Below are 9,364 nucleotides of genomic sequence, written 5' to 3'. Positions count from 1 at the left end.
TTTTTTTTTTTTTTTTTGCGGTACGCGGGCCTCTCACTGCTGCGGCCTCTCCGGTTGCGGAGCACAGGCTCCGGATGCGCAGGCTCAGCGGCCATGGCTCACAGGCCCAGCCGCTCCGCGGCATGTGGGATCTTCCCGGACTGGGGCACGAACCCGTGTCCCCTGCATCGGCAGGCGGACTCTCGACCACTGCGCCACCAGGGAAGCCCTATTTTCATTCTTTCAATCACTTTTTCTCCTCTGGAACCTCCACAATTTCTCTCCAACAGTTTTCAAATATAGAGACTAAAACTAACTGTAGCATGCAAATAAGATCCAGCCAATGCTGAAGAAAAGTTTTATTTCCTTCCTGCCAAGAGGCAGAAAATCTTTGGCATCAATCATAAGCAGGTACCACGTGCCAAGGGCATAACCTCTGCAGAAGTTCAGCAGCCCCCACCCTCCCCAGGGGTGTTAACCTCTTCAAACACGAGCTAAATTCCGTGCTTTTTAACCAACTCTCTGCTATGTCTTTTCACGGGCTCTGAGAACAGGTGTGTTTTTAGCCACATTATTGTTTATAAACAAGGAAAAGTCAGGAAGAGCTGTACTTTATTTATGCAGAAGTTTTTAAAGCAAATCTGATTAAACTATAATTTCTGCAAATTATGTGTCCTTGATCATAATAAATATTTAGAAGGAAAAACAAGGTATTTTAAGATGTTATGAGTAATATTTGCCGGTAAAGATTCTGGTTATAATCTCCTTCTCCCTAATCATAGGGTCTAATAATCTCATCAACTTTCATTCTACTTTCTAAAAATCGGAGATGATATAGATATTATCTGAATAAGAGGTAAATTAATCCTGATTTGTAAAACAGTTTTTCCTCAAAATGTGAAGTGTGATAAACTGCAGGATGTTAGATGCTGTAATGCTCTTCAGGAGAAGCTTCTGGAATTCAGAATTCACGGGATGAAAAAGACAATTAAAAATGGGCTGAAATCCCCCGAGGCCCCTCCCATCTTTAGTTCTCTCCCCTCGGGGCCAAAGTCAGCAGAAGTCTGGGAGGAAGAGAGACGAACAGTGCATCTGCTTCTGAGGCTTCAGGGAGAGGCTGTAACAACACTCTCCCGAAAGATTATTAAGACAGGGCCTCCTGGCATCACATCAGAGACGGTCAATACACAATAACATGACGGTAGTTTCACGCAAAGTATGGATCCAGCCACTCGACACTCTGTCCCAACCAACCTAGCACATACCTTCTCAAGAGGCTGAGAATCCAGAAAATGCACCTTTCCCCCCGTCCCGAGACTTCCATCCCTCGCGAGACTTCCATCCCTCGCGAGACTTCCATCCCTCCCGAGACTTCCATCCACGTTTTCGCGCAGCACGGTCACCTGGCCACCCTCAACAGCTCACTTCCCGTTTCTACCCTCTGCCTAGTGGTAAGAGACTCATCTCAAATCTCTGTACCCAGGAACCAAAACGTCACAGGCACTGGGTGGCTGCAAGGAGAGCTAAGAGTATACGTCAACTGAGCTCTAGAAACGCGCACAGGCTGGAAGTCCACGAGTATTTTTACCTTTTTCTTCGATGCCTCTGACTTCTTTGACACGTTCTTCAACTTTTTATGCAAATGATGAAGGACCTGAAAAACACAGACTAATCAAATCGGTTTGTCTCAGACCCCACACATCACTGTCCATTTTGCAACACTTCTTGACGTTCTGAAATGGGACCACCGTCATTTGCAACGTCATTCAAACTGAAATTCACAGGAGGTGGTGGAGTAATGATGACTAAGAACTGCCAAGGACACCTGTTCCTCTAACCCTGAGGGGTGCCCAGGTGCCATCTGTGGCCGGAGCACCTGCTGGCAGAGTTCTGGTGCAGGGAGCTCTGAGGTTTCGTCCAGAAAGAGCCACACTGCTACCCATATGTGCATCCTTGTTGGTCTCCCTTCCACCTTGGCTTCCCCCAAGAGTCTACATTTTAACAATCCCCAGGTCCCTGTCGTATGTTAAATCCTAGATACACGGAAAAACTACAGACTGCCCTCCAGCATCACTGATGACTGGAAGACCATTCAGCAAGGTTCTACAATTAATGTCCCATCAGGAAGGCTTCCAGGGAGACACTGGTTTCCTTCCTTAGAGAAACTAGCTTTGTCTTCTCTCGCCAATGTAATACTCAGGAGAAATGATGTGAGTCACTTTGGTTCTATGTAAGAATTTACAACATAAGCTATACAACAGGGCCGAGACGGCTGTACATATGCCACACTGGTGTTGAGTTCTTTCTTATGTCCCATCTGAGTGAAAAATCTAAGGAAAATTAGCTCTGGGTGACTAAGGGCTTTAGACTGTCCACTGGTTACTCGACGAGTCTCTCCAAAAACTGGAAGCAGTGTTCCAGCCACCTCTCTGTCCCCCTGAAGCGCCGCAGCACGGAAATAATTTAATGGAACTGGACTTACTGTGAAAGCCTGCTCCGTTCGGCGGGATGCAGCCCTTCTGGACGGCCCTTCCCTGATTGGGAAGCCAGGGGACTTATTCACACCCTCACGATTCCTATGCAGGTCAAGCAGCGATCACGGGGGGCGTGAACTTCCGACTCCAAATTCCCAGCTCTACTGAGATACTTCTCACTTCCTACAGAGGCTTAGCATCCTCTGCAAGACAAGCCTTTCACGTGCTACAGGGACATTTGGGATCACTCTCTGCACATTGACAATGGGTTAGTTTACTGTCCTGCCAACAGAGACTGGGGTATAAGAAATCAAATCTAAGGCGAAGATAGAAAAGAGGCTTTGGCAGGAACAAATGAGGAGAACTTTCCAGGGGAAGGAAAGGGCTGGACAGGACCCTGCCTGGCGAGGACCGGCCTGGCGAGGTTCTTTGGGGACAGCCTTCCCAGAAGACCGAAAGCAAGGGACAAGAGGAGACACAGCAAAACAAAATCAGAGACGGCCACCTGGAGAGGACTCCATATGGAAAAGTCAAATGTTACCTGCTTCATAACACTACCCCAGGGGTTACTCATTCCTTCCACAAACGGGGGGATCACGTCTGGGTAACTGCAAAACGCCTAAGGAATGCTGCTGAGTGGTCAGTGGAGAAAACACCCAAGTATGTTTGGAATAAATATGCAAATATTACCTTGAATTCCAAAGAAAGTTCCAGATATGCTTAAAAGCAAACTATTTCCATATAAAAACTATCCCAATGATCATATATTTTTTGAATTTTTGAAAAATTTTAAATTTTGCCCTATGTGTGACTTGTATAAATTCTCAAATGACAGAAATGTAACCTAATTTATTCCTAGACATTTACCTTGTTGTTTCCATTAAGGAGACCTGAATTATGTTCCCCAAAGACTTTCGGGAAATGAAGGAAGAATGTGCTTCAAGTCTAATCCATGTCATGATGATTGAAGAAGCAAATATTGTAAGAGTCACTCTAGTCCCAAGGTCCATGCCCTACAGGCCCTCAGCAATTGCCCCTCTCTTGGGGGACTGGGAATCCCTGCACTGAAATCCTCCCTGAAGCCTTTACCAGCTTCATAGTCTGGGTCAGCTGCTTCACTCCTCCAGAACCCTCTTTCCTTATCAATAAAATATGCACAATAGCTCCAACCCACTGGGTGGCCTGCAGATTAAGTGAGATAGCGCACACTGGAGACCACTGGGCTGTGCAAACGAAGCTTTGATTTGCGTTTGCAGAAGATGAAATGAATAAAACAGCCATTTACTGAAGAGCTAAGCTGCAGTGACCTCCCAATTTCCCCAATTACCACATCTCTTTATATATAACCCTTTGATGCAGAACATTCTTTCAGATCACATCCAGAAATATTACCATTCAAAACAGACATAACTCAACACAGATGATGTGGGGGGAGGGGACAAACCAAACCAGGTGGCTTTTAGTCAAGATTTCTGCTGGGGGGGAAAAAAAACCCAAAAAGCTCTATGAATTGAATATAAGAAATGACTGCCGTTCTACCTCATCTGATTATTCAGAGTCCTAGAGTCCCCGCCTTATGAGAAATAGAATGAGAGATACGGAGAGGGAGATGAAGAGAAAATGGTGGAAATTTCAGAATGTGGTTACAGCAGTATTTTTCTCATGGTGATGGGTCTGGGGAGGGTGTGTCGGGGAGAGCGGAGCTCACCCTGTGAATCACGTCTCTTAACTATCCAGCATATACTTTTACTCCAGTATAAACAAGACTTTCAGATCAGTATGAAATCTTCAGACTCATGTATTATTAATCAAAGAGAAGGTGATTGTGCTGAGCTACGAGGGCGAGGCTGGCACCAGGAAGGTTAACAGCCATTTTCCCAATAAGGAGGTGCAGGAGTAGGGGACCAGAGGTGTGTCAACAGTGTGTCTCTCAGCGATAGGGCTTTAGACCTGCCCCCTGAGGCACTTCATATTCCTTACCCCTTCCTAAAAGGACTGAAACGGGGAAGCAGCAGCTGGAAGCCCATCCACCCCAAGTTCTCTGGAGACTCCCTCAAGACTCCGTGAAGAAATACTGTCTAACCACTTGGATTTGTAACGCCCAACTTGTGTATAAGACGAAAGTCAAAGCTCTGTCGCCAGAAGCAGCGGCTTCACAGAGCCGGTCCCCGCCGGCACCCCCCCCCCGACCCTGTGCACCCCGCGGGCAGGGAAATCTCCCCATGAGGCCCTGCTGAGGGCTGTGGAGGGGCGCGGAGCCTCCACCTGGCAAAGGCGTGCGCTCAGGAGGATGGAGCGCTCGCCGTGACCCTGCGGCCACGTGGGGCAGCCCTCGCGCGGGCTGAAGGGGCGGCGCGGTTTCCCCTACTGAGAAGTGGGCGTTGACGCCGCCTTCCGCCGGGACAACCTCAGGGCCCCGGGCCGGGGCGAGAGGACGGGCGGCCGGGAAGTGACCTGCTGCAAACTTTCCCTGGCGTTGCCCAAACTCCGAGTAACTTCCGCGCAACGTCAGACCCGCGAGCCCAAGCCGAGGCCGAGGGAGCAGGAAAGGGTCACCGCGCGGTCCCCGCAGAAAATTCTGGGGAATGAGGGCAAAGGGGCGGGGCCGCTGCGGGTCCCGGAAAGGGGTGCAGGGACGCAGGAGCCGCCTCGGGGCCCACCTTGGCGTAGCAGAAGCAGATGAACAGAAGTGGCAGCAGGTAGCCGAAGACGAAGGTGCACACCACGTAGGCCTTCTTGTGGCGCTGGCTGGACCACTGCTCCCAGCAGAAGGTCTGGTTGCTGACACCCCGGTGGAAGAGGCGCTGGTGGTAGGCCACCGGCGAGGCCATGGCGATGGACAGCGCCCAGATGACGCCCACGCCCAGCAGCGCGTTGCGGGACACCCGCAGGGCGGAGGAGCGCCGCGAGTGCACGATGGCCACGTAGCGGTCCACCGACATCGCGGCCAGGGTGAAGATGCTGACCAGCATGGACACGGTGAAGAAGTAGTGGACGAACTTGCAGATGAAGGCGCCCAGCACCCAGGTGGGCAGGGCGTACACCGTGGCCTGGAAGGGGATGCAGAAGAGCAGGTAGGCCAGGTCGGCGATGCTCAGGTTGAGGATGAACAGGTTTGTGGTGCTGCGCGGCTTCCCCGGCTTGCTGCGCGCCAGCACCGTGATCACCAGGCTGTTGCCCAGCACGCCGAGCGCGAAGATCAGGCCGAACACCACCAGCGTGATGAAGTTCTCCACGCCGATGCCGAAAAGAGTCCTGGGGTCCGGGGCGGGGGGCTCGGGCCCGCTCGCGTTCCCCTCACTGAGGTTCCCGGCCGCCAGCTCCATGGCGCGCGGGGGGCGCCCGGGTCGCGCCGGCGAAGGGTGCTGGCCGGGGAAGGAAGGCGCCGCGGGGAGCCGGGGTACCCAGCCCCTGGCACGCAGAGCGCGAGTTTCTGAGTCTGAGCCTCCCTGATCCTGATGGGCACGCGCCCGGGCGCCCGTGCCTAGTGGCACCGTCTTTTTGGACGGGGCTGCCCGAGAGAGGACACAGACCGGAGCCAGAGCTGGACCTTCCCAGACCGGGCCGGTTGTCCGGAGAACGCAGGGCTCCCCTTGCCCAGGCACCACCGCCCGCTGATCCGCCCGCACCCGGGAGGAGGGACCTGCCGGTGCAGCCCTGGGGGTGGACAGAGCCCTCTCCGCGCCTTACCGACTCCGAGCCCCTGCAGGTCGTCTCCCACGTCCCGGGAGTGTCTGCGGGCTGCACCTGTTGCTCTGAGCCTCTCCCTTCCCGCGGCGCTCTGGGGACACAGCCGGGCGCGCGGCCACGTACCGCCCGGTTCGTGGAGAAGGCTGCCCTCGCCTCCCAACCGGCCGGCGCCTCTCTCCCCTCGCGGTTTTCGGTCAAACGGGAGAGTGCTCTGTGCCTTTGTGGGAATTGGCAGGGGGCCACTCCGTCGCCACTGAGACGTAGGCAGGACTCAGCCCCGCGGAAATCCGCGCCCGCCGGGGGCCTCCCCGCGCGGAGAGACTGGACGAATCCCAATGGGATGGGTCGCCGCCCACCTCCTCGCCACGATCGGCCGCGCGCGCTCTCCTCCGCGCGGTGCGGACCTGCCTGCGTCCAGCGAAGGCGACAAACGCCGCGCGCAGCCCCTGCCCCGGCAAGGGAAGCAAAGCGCGCTCCGTGCGCGCTGGGCGGGGAGGCGGCGGCGCGCAGGCCTCGGTATCTGTCAGCGCCGTTCATCCTAGCCCTCCGGGGGTGGGGGTGGGAGGCGGTCGGGGAGAGCCCTCCCTACCCCAGGAATAAAGCCCAAGAAGTCGGTGATTGGCCCTGAGGCAACCTGGAGTTTTTGTAAAGTCCCTAATCCCAACCGCCCCTCCCTGCCCGCTGCTAGGGAGCAAATAAGCAGGAAAGAAAAACGAGTGGCCTGTGTGAGTTTTCTTGATAAATGTGGATAAGATGAAAGGGGAAGGTGACGTGCTTACATCGTCCAACTTTAGATCAGTTTTGCCTTATGTTACTCATCTGAGTGACATAAACAGAAGACGTGAAATATTCGTGAAGTGAAAAGAACATGTTTAATACCACTGTTGTAAAATGTGGATCCTCCCCCCGCAAAAAAAGGAGCTGTTTAAGTGTACTGTAGTAGTGTTAGTAAACATTATCCTTGTTTATAATCTTGCGGGTTCACAACTAGAGAGATGAAATTGATTCCTTTTTTTGCAGTGTTTATATGATTTGTCCATAAGAATCCTCGTACCTTTCAGCATTCTCCAGATGATTCCTGAGTGTCCATTATGCGCCAGACACAGTGCTTGAGGGCGCTGGGAATACAAAGATGAACGGGATGCAGCGTTCCCTCGGGCAGGTGCTGACTTTGCCTGGGGAAGTCTGGGAAGTAAGTAGTATCTAATTTCTCTTTGACTCTAACTTGCTAGTTCTATTCTGCTTCATTTCCAGAAAGATTTTGATGCAGTTCACTGAACACCTACTATGTACCAAGCACTTTACGTGCATTCATTGTTTCATTTAATACTCACAATTCCCTTGTTATATCCACACACATTTCCCGAGGATGAGATTGAGTTTAAGTAACTGGCTGACCCAAGAACGCCCTTGCCTTCCCTAAGAGGATTCTTGGAAAGCTCATTCAATTGTCCTGCCCATCGGTGTCGCTTTTCCTCCCAAGGGGCTCTCTGACCTACACTCTCAGGGTACCCTGTGTTGGACAGCCTGTTGCATCAACAGTTGTTTGTAATTAGATTTGGGGAAGAGTTTTCTTATTATGAACTATTTTCAACATGGAACAGATATGATAGAACTTTATGAAATACTCATGTACCCACCATGCAGCTTAGAATAATAAAAGAAATTATCAGGAGAGTTGAAACCACTTTAATATATTTCCCCAATCACAACCTCCACCACTGCTCCCTCCATCTCCAGGTAACCTAAATGCATCCTCTATCAGTCATTTATTTATACATTTATGGCATATGCATATGTTCTTAAATAATATACTGTGGGGCTTTTGCCTTACTTGAATATTATATGGTCAGGATTATATTTCCCTTAAGATGTACTTTGTCTCTTATTACTGTAGATGTACCCACATTCTTTGCATTTCATTGGCCGGTTCTATCTTCTGCAATCTTCCTATGTCCTGTGACTTCCTGATATCTCTTGGACACAGCACATAACTGAATTACTTTAAAATCCAACTTGACAATCTCTAATTTTTTAACTGATGAGTTTAGTCTGTTTACATGTATTGTTATAATAAATTATAAGTCTGATCTGTTTGGATTTATTTTTAACATTTAATTTTATACCTCCTATTTGTTTTTTATTTCCAGGCTTCTTTCCCCCCTCTTTTTTGACATCTTGAGGGTCGCATTAGAAGGTGGCTTTTTCCCTCTTTTTGGAAGGAGGAGGAATGTGGTCTGTTTTTATCCTTTTACTAGTTACCCTTGAGTGTCTGCTATGTGCCTGAAATTATTTTAGGTTCTGAAAATAGAGCAACGAACCAAACCAAGTCCCTTATTTCATGGATCTTATCTTTTATTATGGAAAGAAGATATTAAAAATAAATAAAGCTATAATATGCCATATAAATACCATGAAGGAGGAGAAGGCGGGATAGGATACAGTGACTGGAGAGTGTAATTATACGGCAGTCAGGGAAAGCGGGAACCTGAAGGAGGTAAAGGGGAAAGCCTTTTGTCTTAGTCTGTTTGGGAGGCTATAACAAAATACTATAGACCAGCTGGCTTATAAGCAACAGAAACTTATTTTTCACAGTTCTGGAAGCTAGAAGCCCAAGATCCAGGCACCCGCAGAGTCGGTGTCTGCTTCCTGGTTCATAGGTGGCTGCCTTCTTGCTGTGACCCCACATGGAGAAGGTTCAGAGAAATGCTGCAGGGTCTCTTTTATGAAGGCATTCATCTCATTCCTGGGGTTCCACCCTCCTAACCTAACCACCTCCCAAAGTCCTCACCTCCTAATGCCAGCATGCTGGGACTTAGGATTTCCACATATGAACATATGTCATTCAGATCATAGCACCTTTTGCATATTGAGTGTAGAGCATCCTAGTGAGACGGAAAGCAACCAGGGAGGGACATGCTTGGCATGTTTGCTTCTTAGGCCTTTGGGGGAGATCATTTTCCTTCTTCTTAAAGAATTTATTTCAAATTTTCCTTCAGTAGGTGTCAACAATAAAAATTGCTCATTTATTCCCAAAACTGTGGTTAGTTCAACCATCAGCCGGTGGTCGACCAGATGGACAGCTCTTGGTCTCAGTGACTTGAAGACATTATTCAACTTTCCAGAGCTTTTATTTTTGCTCTTGAGAAGTCAGGCCATGCTATCGTCACTCCTTTGTAGATAATTTGACTGTTTTCTCAATTTTTAGTATCTTTATCTTC

General features: G+C 50.0%; 1 protein-coding gene across 1 annotated transcript in view; it reads right to left on the bottom strand.

The window, feature by feature from the left end:
- The window catches only part of GALR1 (galanin receptor 1), a 14,816-nt gene extending 6,553 nt beyond the window's left edge, over positions 1-8,263 (bottom strand). The window contains exon 1 of the mRNA XM_027118799.1: positions 1,568-8,263. Coding sequence (XP_026974600.1) covers positions 5,006-5,779 — 774 coding nt within the window. The 5' untranslated portion in view covers positions 5,780-8,263 and the 3' untranslated portion in view covers positions 1,568-5,005. The remainder of the gene's footprint in view (positions 1-1,567) is intronic.
- Positions 8,264-9,364: the final 1,101 nt, after the last annotated feature.

The sequence above is a fragment of the Aethalodelphis obliquidens genome, unplaced genomic scaffold (genome assembly GCF_003676395.1).
Source record: "Aethalodelphis obliquidens isolate GAN/ISIS:26980383/991018 unplaced genomic scaffold, ASM367639v1 scaffold19, whole genome shotgun sequence".
NCBI classification, from domain to species: domain Eukaryota; kingdom Metazoa; phylum Chordata; class Mammalia; order Artiodactyla; family Delphinidae; genus Aethalodelphis; species Aethalodelphis obliquidens.
The sequence above is the reverse complement of the archived record's forward strand: the minus strand, read 5'-3'. Positions and strand labels throughout refer to the sequence as shown.